The sequence below is a fragment of the Lithobates pipiens genome, unplaced genomic scaffold (assembly GCF_037356315.1).
Source record: "Lithobates pipiens isolate NorthernLeopardFrog02 unplaced genomic scaffold, aLitPip1_a1.2 Scaffold_8, whole genome shotgun sequence".
In the NCBI taxonomy this organism is placed as follows: Eukaryota; Metazoa; Chordata; class Amphibia; order Anura; family Ranidae; genus Lithobates; species Lithobates pipiens.
Window position 1 is genome coordinate 102,028,839 of NW_027507903.1, and position 22,813 is coordinate 102,051,651.

The 22,813-nt window shown below is 42.0% G+C and overlaps 1 protein-coding gene across 1 annotated transcript in view; it reads right to left on the reverse strand.

Annotated features, from left to right (window-relative positions):
• LOC143963684 (dual oxidase 1-like) overlaps positions 1-22,813 on the reverse strand; it is a 246,905-nt gene that overhangs the window by 199,205 nt on the left and 24,887 nt on the right. Inside the window, exon 2 of the mRNA XM_077473400.1 lies at positions 11,382-11,471. Within this exon, the coding sequence (XP_077329526.1) occupies positions 11,382-11,383 (2 nt within the window). The 5' untranslated portion in view covers positions 11,384-11,471. The remainder of the gene's footprint in view (positions 1-11,381; positions 11,472-22,813) is intronic.

The following is a 22,813-nucleotide window of genomic DNA, read 5'->3' on the forward strand; positions in this document are numbered from 1 at the left end:
AAATACACAAAAACAGGTAATCAAAACTTTTGGATGGAAAAAAATGGGCTAACTTTATTGTTTTTTTTTTTAAATCAGTGTATTTTTTCCAAAAATATTGCGTTTGAAAGACCGCTGCGCAAATACGTGTGACATAAAATATTGCAACAACCGCTATTTTATTCCCTACAATCTCTGCTAAAAAATATATATATACGTTTTGGGGGTTCTACGTGAATTTCTAGCAGAAAATACAGGATTTTTATTTGTAAGCATCAAGTGTCAAAAAAGATTTAGTCTTTAAATGGTTAAACTGAGAACTTCTACACACAGAGTTGAATTCATTCAGAAGTGTAAACATTGTATTTCTTTGATCTTTTCTTGGCAGACTGCCCAGAGAGAAGACAAGTCACTTCACTGCTGTCTTCAGGCAACTTGCACCGACTTCTATTACAGAAGTCATTTGCAAGTCGTGCTGAATATATCATCGGCCTTTTTTAACAGCACAACCAGCCGATGCCGATTAATTAAAAAATGCCAAATATCGGCCGGCCGATATATCGGTCGACCTCTATAAACAATAATTAATTCTTTGATCACTAAAAGCAACAGGCGTTGAGAATCAATAACCAAAAATATAGACAAGCTTAAAAGAGAAGTATGTTTTTTTTTTTTTGCTAATCATACTTACCTCAGTGGATGAAGCATCTGAACGATGCTGCAGCTGTCCCCCGGCATCTCTGCAATGAGATCCGAGCCACTGAACACCGCCAATGGCTTGGTTATCACTCCTCCCCAAGCAGAGGGATGCTAACTCTCAGTCAGCATCGGTCCTAGTCTGCTTCTCCACACTCATTGGAACGATGAGCTGTGTAGGGGAGAGGCCATCGCTGAGCCACTGAGACTGCCATCAATCAAGGCAGATGGCGGATCCAGACTTGGGAAGTTGGAATGATGTGCTTCCTCAACTGAAGGCAGTGACATCAGTGGAGAGTGGACTTCAGAACTAAAAAAGGGGTCACAGGAGTGCAAAACAAGTTGTACTCCTGTGACCCTTAGGAGAAGCTCAGCCTAAAAATCTCAGGCTGGACTTATCCTTTAAAGGATATTAGAGCATCTACCATAGATCAATAGCAGTGCCAATTATCATGCAATTGTGCACATAGATATTCCAAGCAGCAGTCATTTACCATAGGTCAATAGCGGTATCAATTATCATCCATACATGGCATGCGATTGTACACATAGATATTTAAAGCAGCAGTCAGTCATTTACCATAGATTAATAGCAGTGTCAATTATCAGTCATAAGAGGCATGATGATTCATGGATATTCCAACAAGCAGTCATTTACTACAGAACAAAAGCAGTGTCAATTATCAGTCATACAAGAAATGAGGATTGTACACATGAATATTTCAAGCAGCAGTCATTTACCAAAGCAATTTTCAGTTTACTAAGACAGCATCAATGCAAAACAGGCTCAAGATAGCAAACACAGATTATGAAAGCTGCATAAACATGGACTCTTCAGAGCAATGTCTCTGTGGCTCAGACAGGGTAACATATTGTTGCATAGCATTGTTTCTATATAAGTCTAAAATAAAAAATAGTCTAGCTGAGAATAACTACTTCAATATACAAACCAAATCCTAAACAGCATCCAACTAGTGTCCAGGGTGGCTTTGTTAAAACAGACAAAAAGCTGAAGGCATCCAAGGACTGAGGACAGAAGGCCACCCAACTTAAATTGATGTTCTCTAAAAGCAATTGGGAAGGGGCTCCCACACTAGCTGTGTCTTCTGGAGAAGCTGCATGCTTTTAGACTCCTGCCTGACTGACCGCACATTGGTTCTGATAAGTGATGGGTTGCTCACTTGGCTTGAGATCACATTCCCAGCTACCTCTGTCTTATCAAGTCTAGCCTCTCTGAGATACTGAGGTAAGGAAACTGAGGAATGTATCCTTCTTTGGTGTATAAATGAGTTGTGGAGTTAAAGGGACCTTTGCCTGCATCTGAGCATAGTGAGTAAATGGATGCTCTGCTACACTCTATTTTGAACTTGCTGTACCTGGCAAGTTTGCAAGCCATCCAGATTTGTCACTTCTGAGGCCAAGGTTTCAACAAGAACAGTAAGGATTTGGTGAGAGACACTGCAGTGCTAGGAGTCAAGTTAATTTTTAATGTCTTTCTCTGTGTATGGTTAGGGCAAACCCTCTGGAGAGGGCCCAACTTGACAGCATCAGGACAGGATTGGTGAATTTGCTCACCTTGGCCTTCTCTGAGGCAGTGTTTTTCATCATAATGGGGGCATCCCCTCCTTACCCCTTGAAGGAGTATTGGATTCTGCACATCAATGCTGATAACTTTGTCTGGAACTAAACTATCCTTATGTCAATTTTCAGATGGTCACCTCCCATGGAGCCAACTGGTTGCAGGTGGATCTATCAATTTCCCACCTAAAATAGCCATACATCTCTTCTCTTGACATACTATGACTGCTTCTAACAGTTCATAGAACTTCAAATAGAGGTTGATTCTAGCTTTCTCTCGCAAGGCTTCTCTGACATTCAGATGTCCATCTACAAAACTGTTCCAATTTGTTTGCAATAGAATTGTTACAATATACAGTTATTGTTGAAATAGATGTGCTTGTAATATTGTTGCAATATAACTTGTCTCTTTAGTGGCATTTGTCTCCAACCTTTCCTCCAGATGCCGCTGCAGCATTCTACACTTCTTGTGAGAGCATCATAAGCCTGTGTCACCCCCCACTTTGTGGTCCCCTCAATCTTTATATCATTACAGGACCAAGCAGTGCTGGTACAGATAAATTCAGGGCCATCTTTAATATTGATTGGACCCTGGGCAAAAATTTTCTTGGGGCCCCCATGCAATTTCACCCTCCACCTGAGACATACAATAAATAGCAGCTAGACTTAAAATCAGTTTACTGTATCAGATCAGGCAGAAATTGGTTGCCAGCAGTTACAGCATATCATTACTGCTTACTGACTGGTTGCTAGAGGTTACAGCACATATTACGGTTCACTGATTAGTTGCTAGAGGTTACATTATCTCCTCACTGCACGGGAGCATGATATACATATGAATGCTGCCTTCATTTACATATCAATGCCGCAGGCCGCAGCTATTTACTTGGTAATACTGCCGCTATTTACATATGAATGCCGGTTATTTACATGTAAACACAGGGTCTGCATGTGAGTCATCTGTACACAACAATAGGACAGAGCTGGGCAGCATTAGTACCAGCACTTCACACTGAGATATTGGGACACAGCACATGATTAAAACTGGACAAGGAAATTTAAACCGGGATAGTTGGCAAGTATGAGGCAACTGCTTTGGGCCCCACAACAATGACAGGGCCCAGGGCAGCTGCCCCTTTTGCCCTGCCTTAAAAATGGCCCTGGATAAATTGTGTTTTATTTCCTAATATTTCAATCTGAAATTTTGCCTTGTGGGTGGCAAAACGGTAATCAGTATCTGTGTGAACCAGTTACTTTTAAGTAGTAAAGGAGAGCACAACTATACACACTCTGTGTGCTAAACAGAGATCAGAAGAGTGTTTGGCTTTTACATTGCATGTTTTGTGTCTCTCCCTAGTGACCAACGTCCCTGTATAACTATTTATTAACTCAGTCTTTTGTACACTCTGAAATTCAGGCGAGAAATGCTTTGCTTTCCTGCTGTGGCAACAAGAACACACTGTAGATGGAGAGGGAATAGACTGAATAAGAAACTTTTTAAGTTAAGGTATTATTGCTACTAATAAAAATGATTGCGGTGAAACACAATAATAGTTTATTTTTTACTATTTTTATATTGAAACCATAACATACTTCTGCAGAGCATTTAAAAAAATAGAAATCACTCTTTAGGGTTCGTTATTATGTACAACAGTAGTGGATTGCCTTTCTGCCGAGTCCTGCTGTCTGTGTCAATGGATGTTCTATTTTGCCTTACTATTATAATTGTTCATCTCTGCAGATTGTCTTTGGGGTTGTAGGATCTCTATACGCGGCTTTTCATCCTCACTAATTGCATTAGTATTCAATCATTTATGAACACTATAATCTATGAGCCTTGATCCACATGGTAAGATGCTATACCACACACCTGTTCACCCTTGAATAATAGTTCAAATATACTGTTGTCCTATACTGTTATCATTGTCAAGTTTGTTGTAATCTATTTTCTTTATCTAGTGTATTGATTTAATATAATTTACATTCTTATATATATTCTTATCTAACATATTGGTTATCTACTTTTTCAGTTTTTAACTAAAGCTGCATTATCCTGAAGAAGCTCAAGAGAGCGAAACATGTTGAAATTAGCAGCATTTTTTTGTGTATAGGATTGGTAATACCTTGTGGTTATACGATCTGTACCTCCTCTGTACACAGCTAATGAATGTATGTCCAAATGTTTATATACTTATGATTTTAAACTTTGTCTGTTGAATAAAAATATTGTTTATTTTATTTTTGGGCATTTTCTTCATTTGCCTCCATCTGGGTACCGTTTAAAAATCACGGGGGTTGGTTACCCTCCAGCCCCATCCTTCCCCTTTCTCTCCATAGTTTATATTTAATATTGGGATGTGGTACCCCTTTATAATTAAGTCTTTGTTGATCAGTTCATCTATATACGCTTTTTGGCACTTGGGGTGGGTGCAGATGTGTAGGCTGTATGTGTACACAAAGTGTGGCTGTAACCCCACACCACCCATTCTCTTGTTACTGGAAGAGAATGCATTACGATAAAAAGAACTTTAGACTTTAGAATCACTTTAAAATCACTAACCTATAGCATAGATTATCATGCATAGATCCATCTTGCGCTTGTTGAATACAGTACCGTAAATTATTATTGGGTTACAATCACTGCACTTAAAAATTAGGATTTACTTTATTAAAGCGGAGGTCCACCCACCCCTGCAAAAATTAAAAGCCAGCGGCTACATATACTGCAGCTGCTGACTTTCAATAATAGGACACTTAACTGTCCTGGAGTCCAGCAATGTCCCCAGCGCAGCTTATGTTTCCATCAGCTGTCGGGTGCTGCCTCCACCATTGCCAGTAAGGGAACTCGGCAGTGCAGCATTACGGCTTCACACTGGGTCTCTACTGTGCATGCGCGAGGCACCACTGCACTCTCCTACTGGCCCAGCGCCAGGGAAGGAGGAGGGAGCCGAGCCGCAGGCGTAATTTGCCGCAGCCTGGACTCCCAGAAGTGGGGACAAAAATAAGTATCTGCTCCGCCACTCTGTATGGCATGTGATGGCACTGTATGGTATGTTATGGCTCTGTACAGCATGTGATGGCTCTTTACATCATGTGATAACACTGTACAGCGATGTTGATGGCATGTGAAGGCTCTGTATGGCATGCAATGGCTCTGTACAGCATGCAGTGGCTCTGTACCTCAGTAGAAGGGCCGACATGGTAACAGATGATTAGGAGTGATCTCTCTCTATGTCACCCCATTTCCCTCTGCCAAGAGGCTCTCACTCCACCTCCATATCCTCACTGGTAGCCAAGTGTAGGTGTCCTGTCCAATAATGCCTCCTCTCAGTAGAAGGGCCGACATGGTAACAGATGATTAGGAGTGATCTCTCTCTATGTCACCACATTTCCCTCTGCCAATGGGCTCTCACTCCACCTCCATATCCTCACTGGTAGCCAAGTGTAGGTGTCCTGTCCAATAATGCCTCCCATCAGATAATGCATCCAATGAACCGCGCATGTACATTGATGGCTCTGTACAGCATGCAATGGCATTGTACAACATGTGGTGACTCTACAGCATGCAATGGCCCTGTAGGGCATGTGATGATACTGTACAGCATGTGATGGCTCTGTACAGCATGTGATGCGGCATGTGATGACTCTGTACAGCATGCGATGGCTCTGTATGGCATGTGATTGCACTGTTAGCCCTTGTACACATGGTTGGAGATTCCGACAACCAAATCCGTCGGATTTTGTCCGTCGGATTTTGTCTGACGGATTTTGTCCGAAACTGTTGTATACACACGGTCGGACAAAGTTGTCAGAAAATCCGACGTGATGACGTTATTTCGTTACGATGGGACTATGTTCACGCTAGTAGCCAATAGCTTTGGTGTAGGAATTTGATCTGAGTATGCGTGGCACTTTGTCCGATCGGAATTCTCTACACATGATCGGAGTATGTCCGATCGGAGCATTTTGTCTGAAAATATTTCCGGCAAGTTGGAAAAGTTGGTCCAACGGATATACCGACGGAAACAGTCCGATGCATACCACACACAGTCGGAATATCCGACAAAACGCTCAGATCGGACACATTCCGACGGAATCTCCGACCGTGTGTACAAGGGCTAAGGCTGCAGCGAGGATTATGTCTGCTCGCAGTTTGCACATTGTACATTCTACCCTCTCCCCTGTAAAACTCTTTTCTTTGTGTGTGAGGTGAATTGTTGCTGCAGTTTATTGTTCTCTGAGATAAAATTTCTGATTAAAATGCATTATTATAAAGTGAACTATTAGGCTATAATGTGAGCCCAACACCTCACACAGGCGTCCACAGAGAGAGGCAGGATCTGACTGTCAGATTCTGCCTCCGCGCTTTGCAGATCATCGAATAATGCCTTCCATTGGATAATGCATCCGATGATCCGCACTTGCGCAGTACCTAGCCTCGCTCCAGATGGTCTCCTGATCAGCTGAAGTGACATCATCACTGCGCATGCACACTTCCTCTGAGGCATTATCAGATGTGAAGCAGTATTTGATAGAACAGATATTAAGAAGGGGTCTACTAGCACAACTGGAGGGGGGGTCTGCACTGAGGGGGTGTCTATTCTGATGGAGGGGGGTCTGCACTGAGGGGGTCTATACTGATGAAAGGTATATCTATACTGACCAAAGGGGTCTACACTGAGGGGGTGTCTATACTGATGGAGGGGGTCTATACTGAGGGAGGGGGGTCTGCACTAAGGGACGGGGGTCTATAATGCAGGAGGGGGGTTTGTACTTAGTGGGGGGTCTATACTGTGGGAGGGGGTTCTGTACTGAGGGAGGGGATCGATACTGTGGGAGGGGGGTCTGTACTGAGGGAAGTGGGTCTGTTCTTAGTGGGGGGGTCTATACTGAGGAAGGGGGAATCTATATAGCAGGAGGGGGGTCTGTACTTAGTGGGGGGTCTATACTTAGGAAGGGGGTCTGTACTGAGGAGGGACTATAGTTGGAGGAAGGGGGGTGACACTAACCCTAGTGACGCCACTGCCTTTATAGGTCCTACTTTAATAAATTTGCATGACAGTGATTGACTGCCTTACCCTCAATTTAAACTACAAGATTTGTAATGTGATTTGCTTGTCCTATTATAGTCCAGTCACCCAGACTCATCCATCCGTAATTGTATTTGATTTATTTTAGAACTATGTTAACACTCGCATACAGATCCACACATTGTTCTGTTCCGTAGATAATCTTGCCAGTTCGTCATGTTAATTGCGTTCCATCTCATATGCTAAAACCCTGTATCCTTGCTTCCCTATATCCTTTCTCCACTCTCCACGTATCTGTATTGCTTTATGTCGTACATTGCACAGGCACACTGCGGCGATCAGAAGATCTGACGGGGTTCAGTCAGTCTATCCTGTGCAGGTGTACTGCGGCGATTGGAGTATTTGACGGGTTTCTGTTAGTCTATGCTGCGCAGGTGCGAAGTTCTGACCGTGTTTATGTGTTGGGTGCAGGCCCACAGTACAGCCAACTTGTCATGATCTCCTTCTGGAAATTACTTAATTGGAGTTTCTGGCAAGTTGGCCTCAATCTATGGAGAAAAGCGGAAGGGGCTGAGATTCCCCTGTGACGTCAGCCAGCCAGCAGAGGGGAATCTCTGCTACTCCTGCTTCTCCTCGTAAATCGAGGCCGGCCAGCACAGGGATCATGTGACCACGCAGCTGCGGTGTCAGAAACTGTATTTATCATTTTCATTTCTACCAAATGCATAAAGTTTTGTTAATAGCTGGATATGTGCATTACATACATTGAAATGTGCTACATTATGCAGCGGAATGGAGGGTGGAGGGGCAGGGAGGAAGCGCTCTTATGCGGACAGGGAGGGAGGGGAGAGAAACTGTCAGAGGAGAGACAAGGTGATGGAGACACGTAGTCTGACCACGGTAGTCAAGGCTCAGCAGCTATGATTATCATGGTCAGCAGAGGCAGGGGGACTCAAGCACTGTGTTATTATTCATGTCGCTGTCAGGGCTGCGCTCAGCACTTCCTTCTTAGAGCAGGCCACTCAGCTGTCGGTTAATTGCCAGCTCCAATCTTTTCCACATTGACTCACCTGATGATATCCTGTTCATCAGTCCTGCTGGTTACTTAAAGCTATTCAGTTCTGTCCCTCTCTCCTGTGTACCTGTTGAAGACTTGTTTGGCTGACATCCCTTCTGGTTCCTGATCCTGCTTGCTGTTGCACTACGCTGATTCTCCAGTTTCCTGATTTCCTGGCCTGTCCTGAAATACACTGATCTCTGGCTCCCTGATGTCCTGGCTCATCTGACTATCCATTCCGGTTACCGAACTCTTGCTATGATCTGACTACATTGCTCTGTTTACCTTTTACTATTATTATTATCATTATTATTATTATTATTATTAATAATAAACATTTGTGATTTTTACTGCACTTCTATCTCGTAAAAGAAAAGGATCTTAGTTTTTATTCTTTTTTTGGGTTAGTAAACACTTTATGGATCTCCAGTATCTACATGTGGCTTGCCAACTCTGCAATGTCCTTTACAAATAATTCACACTCTCCAGGTTGAATATATTATTAACTTTATATTACAAAGACTGCAGCAGGTTTAAGATTGGTTAAAAGTGGCAAAATTATATAAACTTACCACCAAAGTCCACGAAAAATAAAATAAACTGTTGGTTCATTCAATGCATCAACAAAGTTTGGCCAACTACCAAAAAGAAAGAAAACATCCTTAATCAGCCCAAAAATAGTACATCAAGATATAACATTAGACCTGGACCTCCATTGGTTTGGTGAACTTCAAGTATACTAAATTGATGCAACTATTTATTTAATATGTGTTTGTACTCATTGATGTTTTTCTCATATACCTGTTTAGGCGTTTAGCCTCCTCCACCTCCTGAAGAACTGAGATGCTCTATTATTTCTACCCATGGAAGAGACCCCAAGCATATGTGAAATTATGGGAATTTATATTTTTATTGTATTTTGATTTCTGGTGTCCGCATCTCTATAAGTGGTAATTTAAAATAGGTTTTATATGTACACAGTGTATAAACAGTCATCTTAAAGTGGTTGTAAACTCCCTTAGAACTTGTAAGGGCAGCAAAGCTAAAAAAGGGACTGGAGGATATTAGTTATGAAGAAAGGTTGCGAGCACTGAACTTATTCTCTCTGGAGAAGAGACGCTTGAGAGGGATATGATTTAAATTTAGAAATACTGTACTGGTGACCCCACAATAGGGATAAAATGTTTTCACGAAAGGGAGTTTAATAGGACACATGGCCACTCACTAAAATGAGAAGAAACAAGGTTTAACCTTAAACTGCGTAGAGGGTTCTTTACTATAGGAGCGGCAAGGATGTGGAATTCCCTTCCACAGGAGGTGGTTTCAGCTATTAGATAAGCACCTGTACGACCACAACATATAGGGATATACAATGTAACACTGACATATAATCAAACACATAGGTTGGACTTGATGGACTTGTGTTTTTTTCAACCTCACCTACTATGTAGCTATGTAACTATAGGTAAGCTTAGAATAAGGCTTACCTATAGGTACTGTAAATATCTCCTAGCACCATTTATGAGATAGATACCTTATAGTGGGCTGATGATGTAATTGGTGCATTCACTGTGAAGAAACGGCCCTCTGTGCTATTTCTTCCCGAGCAAGTGCTGTGACTGGTGGCTCCGGCACGCATGCACGGGAGTGACGTCATGCGGCTTTGGCCAGTCAAGCAGCTGGAGTCCACGACCCTGGAAGGAAGAGGGGCGAAGATGGATACGGCCTCCAGTGGGGACAGCGCTGGCTTTGTTTGCAGGTAAGTGCCACATAATGGGCTAGTATGGGTTGCATACTAGCCCATTATGTTTTTACTTTGCAGGGTTTGCAGAGAACAAAAGAGAAAGTAAAACCCATCAGGGTTTACTTCCTCTTTAACCACTTCCCACCCGGCCAATGCACATATACGGCCAGGTGGGAGCCGTCTACTTCTACTTCTGATAGGACGTTCAGGAACGTCCTTCAGAAGGAGGGGGATCGCCCGCACGCGTGCCCGCGCAGCGGCGCGATCCCGATGTGCTCGTGTCACCCGGACACGGTGCATCTCGGATCGGCAGGAGGGCTCTGTGATTGGCCCTCCTGATCACATGACGGCCGTGTCCAATCACGGCCGTCATGTGATGTAAACAAAAAATCGGTTGCTAGGCAATCGGCTCCTCCTCTCCTCACACAGAAGTCATCGCTGAGGAGAGGAGAGCAGATCGCTGCAGCCGATTGGTGATCAGTGAGTATGAGCTGTTTTTACAGCTTTTTACTCACTGATCACTAGTCTAGTGTAAACACAAATCACCACACAGTGTAAACACACATGTCACCACAATACACATGTCACCACACATGTCCCCAAAACACACATGTCCCCAAATAATAAAAAGACATGTCCCCAAATAAAAAAAAACATGTCCCCCACATATGTCCCACTAAAATCACATGTTCCAATGATTATTTGCACACATATGTACGTGATCACCTGCACACATCTGTACATGATCATTTGCGTACATATGTCCGTGATCACACAAACCAATTATTATACACTTAACTGAATTTTTTTACCAAAAACATATAGCAGAATACATTTTGGCTTAAATTTATGACAACATTTGATTTTATTGGATTTCTTTTAAAATAGAAAAAAGAAAATATTGTTTTTTTTCCAAATTTCCGCTTCTTTTGCGCTTATATCGCAAAAAATAAAATACGGAGTCGTGAATAAATACCACCAAAATAAAGCTCTATTTGTGCGAACAAAATGATAAGAATTTAATTTGGGTACAATGTAGCATGACTGTGCAATTGTCATTGAAAGTGCGAGAGCGATGAAAGCTGAAAATTGGGCTGGGAAGGAAGGGGGCGAAAGTGCCCTGTATTGTAGTGGTTAAAATATGTTTTAACTTTTTTGTCATTTGTGTTAATAAAAATGTAACTTTTAACAAGGCTAGTAAGGTTATCAATGACCATTTCAACCCGCCCAATTGTTCAAAGTCTTCCTTCACATTTGAAGGACACAATTCACTTACATAGCATACTTGACAACTTACATATAACACCGGATACTAGCTTCTTTTGATGTAGAAGAGCTTTATTCAAGCACTCTCCATTATATGGGAATATCGGTCGTATCTTCTTTTCTATCGGAAAGGAGTAAATAATTTATAATGTACAACAAATATATTGTAGATACTCTTTTTTTCATTCTAGACTGTAATATATTTTTTTTCAATGAGCCCCACTACCGCCAGATGCAGGGTGTGGCGATGGGGATTACATGTGCTCCGACCTACTCAAACCTGTACCTGGGGGTTGGGAGCATACCATATTCCCTTCCGAGGACCTGCCTGCAAGTATACCAACAATATCCTCATATTCTGGATGGACTCTAGTCAGTTCTTGATGGAATTTGTTGACTAATTGAATGAGAATAACTTTAATCTAACTTTCACTCTTACTTGGCATATCAACACTCTTCCGTTTTGGGGACTTATACATTCTAAAAGATAATGAAGGCATGATCTATGCAGATCGATTTAGGAAATCTACTGCGGGTAACTTGCTTTTGCACTTTAACAGTGCTCATTTACAGCACCTTGTTAGATCAATCCCTAAGGGCCAATATTTGAGAGGAGAAACTGCATGCAGGATAGTGATTTTGAGAGGCTGAATCACTCCAAAAATTGTTTAACAATAGAGAGTATAGCAATAAACCACTTAAGGAGGCTTATGAAGTTGCCAAAAATAGCTCACAAGATTTATTATTATTTTAATAATTCAAATAAAGTGCAGAAAATTCACTCAATTACCACATACAAAAACCAAATTAGCAAAGTAACACATATAAGCATTGCCATCTTTTGATGAACGATCCAACTATTTGACCATTTATTAATGAATCTCCTCATATTACTTTCAAGGTTAACCAGTTGCCGACCGCCGCACGACGATGTACGTCGACAGCATGGCACGGGCAGGCATATTGGCGTACATGTACGTCCCTTGCCTCCCGCGGGTCCCGCGGTGCCTGCGGCGGTCGGTTTTCGTCCGGGAGCGATCCGGGACGAGGGGGCGGCCATTCATTCATGGCCACCCCCTCGCGATCGCTCCCGACGAATAGGAATCCCCCGTGACATCACTTCCTCTCCTGTAATGTAAACACAGGAGAGGAAGTGATGTATTCTCTCCTCCGTGTCGGTATTTTTCGTTCCGACACGGAGGAGAGCGGATCGGTGAGTTGCACCAACACTCTACACACACAGTAGAACATGCCAGGCACACTCACACCCCCCCTTTACCCCCCGATCACCCCCCCAATTACCCCTGCCCCCCAGTCACAGTGACACCAATGTCATTTTTTTTTTTTTTTTTTTTTGCATTGGTGTCATTTGAGACTGTAATAACTGTTAGGGCAGTTAGAGTTAGCCCCGTTTAGTTCTAATGTACCCCCCTAACCCCCCCAATAAAGGTTTAACCCCGTGATCACCCCCCGTCGCCAGTGTCACTAAGGCTGGGTTCACATTGCAGCGGTTTATGAGAACGAATGTGATTCGCACCGCACTGCAGTGCAAATCACATCCGATCTCTGTGCGATTCGAGTTCAGCCATTCGCCGCACCCGCCGCACCCGCCACACCCGCCGCACCCACCGCAAATTCGCACGGGACCCTTTTTTTGGCCCGCAGCAGAATCGGATCGCATGGGTGTTCACACCATGCGATCCGAGTTTGCAGATCGCACTGCGATATGCGAACTGATCTGGGGGTGTCAGTAACATTTCACTGACACTCCCAGCAGTTCGCATAGGGCAGTGTGAACTGCCGCCGGGAGGCATGCGATGCGGGAACCCACCGCGGATTTGCGGCATTTCCTCATAGCTCCAGTGTGAACCCAGCCTAATAAGCGATCATTTTTCTGATCGCCGTATTAGTGTCACAGGTGACGCTAGTTAGGCAGGTAGGTATTTAGGTTCGCCGCAGCTTTTTATAGCGCCAGGGACCCCCATATACTACCGCATAAAGCCCCCTGATTGCCCCCTAGTTAACCCTTTCACCAGTGATCACCATATAACTGTTACAGGTGACGCTGGTTGGTTAGTTATTTTTTATAGTTTCAGGGCACCCGCCATTTATTACCTAATAAAGGTTTAACCCCCTGATCACCCGGCGGGTGTCATTTGTGACTAATAACTGTTAGGGCAGTTAGGGTTAGCCCCCTTTAGTTCTAAGGTACCCCCCTAACCCCCCCAATAAAGGTTTAACCCCGTGATCACCCCCCGTCGCCAGTGTCACTAAGGCTGGGTTCACATTGCAGCGGTTTATGAGAACGGATGTGATTCGCACCGCACTGCAGTGCAAATCACATCCGATCTCTGTGCGATTCGAGTTCAGCCATTCGCCGCACCCGCCGCACCCGCCACACCCGCCGCACCCGCCGCAAATTCGCACGGGACCCTTTTTTTGGCCCGCAGCAGAATCGGATCGCATGGGTGTTCACACCATGCGATCCGAGTTTGCAGATCGCACTGCGATATGCGAACTGATCTGGGGGTGTCAGTAACATTTCACTGACACTCCCAGCAGTTCGCATAGGGCAGTGTGAACTGCCGCCGGGAGGCATGCGATGCGGGAACCCGCCGCGCATTCGTGGCGTTCCCGCATCGCTCCAGTGTGAACCCAGCCTAATAAGCGATCGTTTTTCTGATCGCTGTATTAGTGTCACAGGTGACGCTAGTTAGGCAGGTAGGTATTTAGGTTCGCCACAGCTTTTTATAGCGCCAGGGACCCCCATATACTACCGCATAAAGCCCCCTGATTGCCCCCTAGTTAACCCTTTCACCAGTGATCACCATATAACTGTTACAGGTGACGCTGGTTGGTTAGTTATTTTTTTATAGTTTCAGGGCACCCGCCATTTATTACCTAGTCTCACTAGTGTACCCCTAAATTTAGGGGTGTCTACTTTCCAAAATGGGGTCATTTGGGGGGGGTTTGTGCCATCTTGGCATTTTATGGCCTTCAAAACTGTAACGCCCTTAGAAAGCCTGAAGGCGGTGCTTGGTTTTCGGGGCCCCGTACGCGGCTAGGCTCCCAAAAAGTCCCACATATGTGGTATCCCCGTACTCAGGAGAAGCAGCAGAATTTATTTTGGGGTGTCATTTCACATATGCCCATGGCATGCGTGAGCAATATATCATTTAGTGACAACTTTGTGAAAAAAAAAAAAAAAAAAAAAAGTTTGTAATTTTCCCGCAACTTGTGGCAAAATATAAAATATTCCATGAACTCAACATGCCTCTCAGCAAATAGCTTGGGGTGTCTACTTTCTAAAATGGGGTCATTTGTGGGGGTTTTGTGCCATCTTGGCATTTTATGGCCTTCAAAACTGTAATAGGTAGTGAGAAGTGAACTCAAAAATTTACGCCCTTAGAAAGCCTGAAGGCGGTGCTTGGTTTTCGGGGCCCCGTACGCGGCTAGGCTCCCAAAAAGTCCCACATATGTGGTATCCCCGTACTCAGGAGAAGCAGCAGAATTTATTTTGGGGTGTCATTTCACATATGCCCATGGCATGCATGAGCAATATATCATTTAGTGACAACTTTGTGAAAAAAAAAAAAAAAAAAAAAAAAGTTTGTAATTTTCCCGCAACTTGTGGCAAAATATAAAATATTCCATGAACTCAACATGCCTCTCAGCAAATAGCTTGGGGTGTCTACTTTCTAAAATGGGGTCATTTGTGGGGGTTTTGTGCCATCTTGGCATTTTATGGCCTTCAAAACTGTAATAGGTAGTGAGAAGTGAACTCAAAAATTTACGCCCTTAGAAAGCCTGAAGGCGGTGCTTGGTTTTCGGGGCCCCGTACGCGGCTAGGCTCCCAAAAAGTCCCACATATGTGATATCCCCGTACTCAGGAGAAGCAGCAGAATTTATTTTGGGGTGTCATTTCACATATGCCCATGGCATGCATGAGCAATATATCATTTAGTGACAACTTTGTGGAAAAAAAAAAAAAAAAAAAAAAGTTTGTAATTTTCCCGCAACTTGTGGCAAAATATAAAATATTCCATGAACTCAACATGCCTCTCAGCAAATAGCTTGGGGTGTCTACTTTCTAAAATGGGGTCATTTGTGGGGGTTTTGTGCCATCTTGGCATTTTATGGCCTTCAAAACTGTAATAGGTAGTGAGAAGTGAACTCAAAAATTTACGCCCTTAGAAAGCCTGAAGGCGGTGCTTGGTTTTCGGGGCCCCGTACGCGGCTAGGCTCCCAAAAAGTCCCACATATGTGGTATCCCCGTACTCAGGAGAAGCAGCAGAATTTATTTTGGGGTGTTATTTCACATACGCCCATAGCATGTGTGAGCAATATATCATTTAGTGACAACTTTGTGTAAAAAAAAAAATAATTTTTTTTTTTGTCATTATTCAATCGCTTGAGGCAAAAAAATAAAATATTCAATGGGCTCAACATGCCTCTTATCAATTTCCTTAGGGGGTCTACTTTCCAAAATGGGGTCATTTGGGGGGGTTTTGTACTGCCCTGCCATTTTAGCACCTCAAGAAATGAGATAGGCAGTCGTAAACTAAAAGCTGCGTAAATTGCAGAAAACGTACCTTAGTTTGTAGATGTGACAACTTTTGCGCAAACCAATAAATATACAATTATTGACTTTTTTTTTACCAAAGACATGTGGCTGAATACATTTTGGCCTAAATGTATGACTAAAATTGAGTTTATTGGATTTTTCTAATAACAAAAAGTAGAAAATATCATTTTTTTTCAAAATTTGCGGTCTTTTTACGTTTATATCGCAAAAAATAAAAATCGCAGAGGCAATCAAATACCATCAAAAGAAAGCTCTATTTGTGGGAAGAAAAGGACGCAAATTTTGTTTGGGTACAACATTGCATGACCACGCAATTACCAGTTAAAGCAGCGCAGTGCCAAAGTGTAAAAAGACCTCTGGTCATTTACCAGCAAAATGGTCCGGTCTGAAAGTGGTTAATCTATCACTATAGGATATGCTGATCCCGAGCCATTTTGTTAGTAAGAACAAGTCTGAGCCCTGTGATACTCTACCACAGGGAACATTTTAATGTGAAAATTGCTCTTATTTCTGCATCATCAAAGGCGGCAAAATTGTTCAATTACAGAATCATAACATCTGGCTATTCAGACATTTTGGAAATTGTGAAATGGTCGGTATAGTATATATGCTCACTTGTGCATGTGGCTCATTTTACATTGGTAAGACAAAGCATAATCTGTGGATCTGACTCAAGGATCATGTGTTGGATATACTGTATGTAATGGTCTCTTAGAGTATCCAGTAGCTAGACATTTTGCAAAGTGTCAGAAATATAAAGTGGACTAGAATTCACCCTCCGACAAGAGGGTGTGATTTTGACAAAAACATACTTCAAATTTAGACAGACAATGTGTATTTACTGTACACCTTAAATGCCACCAAACCACCAGAATTACATAGTAGGTGAGGTTGAAAAAAGACAAGTCCATCAAGTCCAACCTGTATGTGTGCTTTTATGTCAGTATTACATTGTATATCTCTGTATGATGTTGTTGTTCAGGTGCCTATCTAATAGTTTTTTGATATTATCGATGCTCCCCACTGAAACCACTGCCTGTGGAAGAGAATTCCACATACTTACAGCTCTTACAGTAAAACAAACTTCTAGGTAGTTTAAGGTTGAACCTGTTCTCTTCTAATTTTAGTGAATGGACGTGTGTTTCAATTCCCTTTCATGGAAAAGTTTTTATTATTGCCCTGCATATCTTATTATTGTCCGCAAATACTGAGATTGAGCTGTTTATCCCATCCTCCAGGTCGATTATGAATAAATTAAATAGGATTGGTCCCAGGACAGAACCCTGGGGGATCTCGCTTTCCACACCGGACCATTCTGGGTACTCCCCATTTATCACTACCCTCTGAACTCGCCCCTGTAGCCAGTTTTCAATCCATGTACTCACCCTATGGTCCATGCCAACAGACCTTAGTTTGTGCAGTAAACATTTATGGAGAGCTGTATCAAATGCCTTTGCAAAATCCAGATACACCACATCTATGGGCTTTCCTTTATCTAGATGGCAGCTCACCTTCTCATAGAAGGTTAAAAGGGTTGGTTTGGCAACGATTCTTCATGAATCCATTCTGATTACTGCTAATGATACAGTTTTTATTACTAAAATCTTGTATTATAGTTCCTCATCATCTCCTCCAAGAGCTTGCATACGATTGATATTAGTCTAACGGGTCTGTAATATCTTGGCCCTTTTTTAAATATTGGAGCTATATTGGCTTTTCTCCAACCTGCTGTGCCATTCCAGTCAGTAGACTTTTGATAAAAATTGGGAACAATGGTCTGGCAATTACTTGACTTACTTGAGTTCCTTAAGGACCCTTGGGTGCAAGCCATCTGGTCCCAGTGACTTATTAATGTTAAGTTTTTCAAGTCTATTTCAAATTCTATCCACTGTTAGCCATGATGGTGCTTCCTGTGCAGTGTCATGGGGATAAACATTGCAGTTTTGCTTACTGAAGCCCCCCCCCCCATTTCCCTCTTAAATTCTGAGGAGGAGAATAAATTCAATACCTTTGCCATCTCTTCATCCTTAGTAACCAGATTCCCTTCATCATTCTTTATGGGACCAATATCTGACCTCCCTTTCTTACTATTTATATACTTAAATAATATTTTGCAGGTTTTTTTTTACTCTCCTCTGCTATGTGTCTTTCGTGAATGAGTCAATTCATTTTGCCCCATTTCTTATTAAGCAGCCCACCACATTAGCTGTATATATAAACTCTTAATTGGGTAGGGATGATGCCTATGCTTTCATTCTGAGTATTCATATTTAGAAATAGTTAAGGTTGTCATATTATGATTGCATTTTTAACCACTCTTGTGTCAACTTCTGCTTATGTGAATTATTTGTGGTATTATTATTTGTGTCTTTATGGAAAATACTTTTGGATATTTATATTATACTGGTTTTGTTGTCTTTTGACAGAATGTAAACCTTGCAGCGACATTGATGGTGTGTGTGTGTCTTCTTTTTTCTTTTTCATGTAGTTGGGTATTATGTTTTTTTTTATTTATTTTTTTTAATGTCTGTGGTGTTTTGTGTTTGTTTGTATTGTGTCTGTCTTGGTTTGGGTTTCTTTTGGGTTTATCTTATGTATTGTTTTGTGGTTTGTTTTGAGTTATTTTGCTTTCTGTTTTGTGTTTGTTTTACATTTATTTCATTTTGTGTTCGTTTTGTCTAGTGTTTGTTTTATTTGTGTGGCTGTTTTCTTTTGTGGCTGTTTTCTTTTGATTTGTAGTTATTTAGTTTGTATTTTCGTTTTTGTCAGTTTGGACTCCACAACCTCCGATCTACCCTGCTTGGTCTAGGGCCATGGCAGTATACATGAAGGGACAGGTTGGTGGGTTGCGATGAGTACCCCGGCCTGTGTTCCCATCTCTGTTGGTTTTCTAAGATTTGAGTACAACACGGTGGACACCTCTCCTGTTCCCAGCTGTGCATTGCTTTAGGTCCAGGTAGGGTGATGCTCATGGGCGTGGGTATTCTGGATTGCACTCCAGATTAAGGCACATATTTTCATTGCTTTCAAGGATGGAGGGTCTGTGGGCGTTGTATCACATCTGCTTGTTGGTTGTATCTAGGGGCCAGAGGTATGTGATGCCCAGATATGATGCCATCGCTGACCCCGACATCACCTCTGGTTCTGACAGATGTTAGCCTCTGGGGGACACCATGGAGGGAGGTGGGGAGGGTACTATATATACTGGGTTTTTTGCCCACCGGATAGGAGTGGTTTCTGAGGTGTTCCCTCTGATAGCTATTTAAGGGTTGGTTTATAACTGGATCAGTTAGTATGCTGTCTTGTGAGAAGCACGGACACGGCTGGTTCATTCTTTAGTGGTACGTGATCCTCAACTCTGTGGCATATTAATATGTGATCTATTTTTTTGGGGTCCTTCCTTTCTCCTCTTATTGGGGGGGTCCATATATTTTTTCTTTGGTTGGAGCCATCTTGATTGGACTCTTATTGTGCTATGGTTCCCGCTTTTAATTTGATGATCTCCTAGGTATTTTGTAAACAATACTTTCCTAATTTTTGCTATTTTTCTATATAGTATCTTCCTCTATTTTTAATTTCATAGATTTGTTAGGGGTCTGATATTGATTACAGGAGTTCCTACTGATCTTGACATCTGGAAGGTAAGGTATAAGGGTCACCCCCAGTAAAAGATGCTGGCCCCTATTTTGTTAATGTGGATAGTTTATTAATATTAAATATATGTCATGTTTAGATCCTGACATACCTCTACCCACACACTTATTTTCTGACCCTGCGTAGTGCCCTTGGGGGTCCCCCCACAGGTCGACTCGTCTGATGCACCCTTTGGTCACCTTTCTGTTCCCGGTTTGGCGCACGTACTTACTGTAGCACAGGTTAGCACGGTGGGAACCATGTTAGTGTGTGTATATATATATATATATATATATATATATATATATATATATATATATATATGCAAAAAATGTTCAAAAGGATTGCTGCACAAACATTTATTGAAATAAGGAACATACAAAAATAGTTAAAAGATATTCCGGAATACAGTTATGGTTCCAAGCTATATTGATAACACCCTTCAGAGTAGAACACATCACAAATGAACATCTTAATCACATATTTTATATATCATAATTGGAATCAATTGCATCAACAAGATAATTATCAAAAACAAATCTGTTAAAGATCTCTTCAATCAGAATAGCACAATGAAGTGGCTAGAGGCTGGATAGAAATTCCCAATCACAACTATTATACATCTCTGGTGTTGGTCGCTCTTGATGAATTATTTGTGACAGTTAGCATTGAGAGGGGTTACTGAAGTTGGTTTATTTTTAACTTTATTATCGTTAAAAAAGTAAAAAAAACACTTTTTACAGGTTAACACCATGGATGTATAATGGTGCTTTTATTGCTGTCGGTGCCTTCATTAGGGAGATTAAGAGAGTTGTAAAGTCTCTAGGTTTTTCACCTTATTGCATTCTATGCATTAAAGTGAAAAACCTTCTGTGATGCAGCTGCCCACCAGAGCCCCCCTTTTACTTACCTGAACCCGATCATTCCAGTGTCGAGGACGAGCCCAGCAGCTCCAGCTGCTGTCTTGGGTCCTTATTGGATAGATTAATAGCAGCAGGAGCCAGGGGGCAGCAGCAGGACTCAGGAGTGAGCCCGCATGAGTGCCCCATGGAATGCTGCTTTCTGTGGGGGTACCCAATCAGGAGGAGGGGCAAGGAGTAGCACCTGGCCCTTTCCATAAGAGGAGGATCAGGGCCATTCTGTGCAAATAGCTTGCACATAGGAGGTAAGTATGACATGTTTGTTTGGGTTTTTTTTTTTTTTTTTTTTTTAACCACTTGACCACTGGGCACTTAAACACCTTTAATAACCAGACCAATTTTCAGCTTTCGGTGCTCTTACATTTTGAATGACAATTACTCAGTCATGCAACACTGGACCTATATGAAATTTTTGTCCTTTTTTCACACAAATGGAGCTTTCTTTTGGTGGTATTTAATCACCGCTGGGTTTTTTATTTTTTGTGCTATAAAAGAAAAAATACAGAAAATTCTGTAAAAAAAATGAATTTTTCTTTGTTTCTGTTATAAAATTTAGCAGATTAGTAATTTTTTCTTCATAAATTTTGGCCAAAATTTATACTACTACATATCTTTGGTAAAAATAAGTACAAATTGGTGGATATTATTTGGTCTTTGTGAAAGTTATAGAGTCCACAAGCTATGGTGCCAATATCTGAAAATTGATCACACCTGAAGTACTGACGGCCTATTTGAATTCTTGAGACCCTAACATGCCAGAAAAGTACAAATACCCCCCAAATGACCCCTTTTTGGAAATAAGACATTCCAAGGTATTTAGTAAGAGGCATGATGAGTTTTTTGAAGTTGTAATTTTTTCCCACAATTCTTTGCAAAATCAAGATTTTTTTTACTTTTTTTTTTTCACAAAATTGTCATATTATCAGTTTATTTCTCACACAGCATATGCATACCACAAATTACACCCCAAAACACATTCTGCTATTACTCCCGAGTACGGCAATACCACATGTGTGAGACTTTTACACAGTGTGGCCACATACAGAGGCCCAACATGCAGGGAGCACCATCAGGCGTTCTGGTGCCCCCAGGACAATTCTGACATTTCTCTCCTACATGTAAAAATCATCATTTATTTGCTAGAAAATTACATAGAATCCCAAAACATTATAAATGTTTTTTTAGCAAACACCCTGGAGAATACAATGGTGGTCGTTGCAACTTTTTATCTTGCACGGTATTTGCGCAGCAATTTTTCGAATGCTTTTTTTTGGAAAAAAAAACAGTTTTGTGCTTAAAAAAAAAAAAACACAGTAAAGTTAGCCCAATTTTTGCATAATGTGAAAGATGAAGTTACACTGAGTAAATCGATACCTAACATGTCACTCTTCAAAATTGCACAGGCTCGTGGAATGGCGGCAAACGTCGCTACTTAAAAATCCCCATAGGCGACAATTAATTTTTTTTTTACTGGTTATATGTTTTGAGTTACAGAGGAGGTCTAGGGCTAGAATTATTGCTCTCGCTCTAACGTTTGCAGTGATACCTCACATGTGTGGTTTGAACACCGTTTTCATATGTGGGCAGGACTTACGTATGCTTTCGCTTCTGCATGCGAGCACATGGGGACAGGGGCGCTTTAAAAAAAATGGTATTGTTCATTTTACTTTATTTATTTTAGTTTGACATTTTTTTCCCCAAAAATAAATTTTTTGATCACTTTTATTCCTATTACAAGGAATGTAAACATCCCTTGTAATAGGAATATGGCATGACAGGTCCTCTTTACAGTGAGAAATGGGGTCAATAAGACCCCGCATCTCACCTCTAAGCTGGGAAGCCTGAAAAAAAAAAAGATTCTGGATTTGATCGTATTGGCGAGTCGGTAGAAGCACCGGAGGGTGGCGGGAGGGGGGGGTGTCTATGGCTGGGTATTGCAGGGTATCACCGACTATGGCTGGGTATCTCAGAGTATGGCTGGGTATCTCAGAGTATGGCGTTGCAGAGTATTGCGTTGCAGAGCATTGCAGGATATTGGAGGGTGTTGCAGAGCGTTGCAGGGTATTGGTGGGTGTTGCAGAGAATTGCAGAGTGTTGCAGAGCATTGCAGAGTGTTGCAGGGTATTGGCGGGTGTTGCAGAGCATTGCAGAGTATTGGCGGGTGTTGCAGAGCGTTGCAGGGTATTGCAGAGTGTTGCAGAGTGTTGCAGGGTATTGCAGAGTATTGCAGGGTATTGCAGGGTATTGCAGAGTATTGCAGTGTAATGCAGTGTAATGCAGAGTAATGCAGTGTAATGCAGAGTAATGCAGAGTAATGCAGAGTAT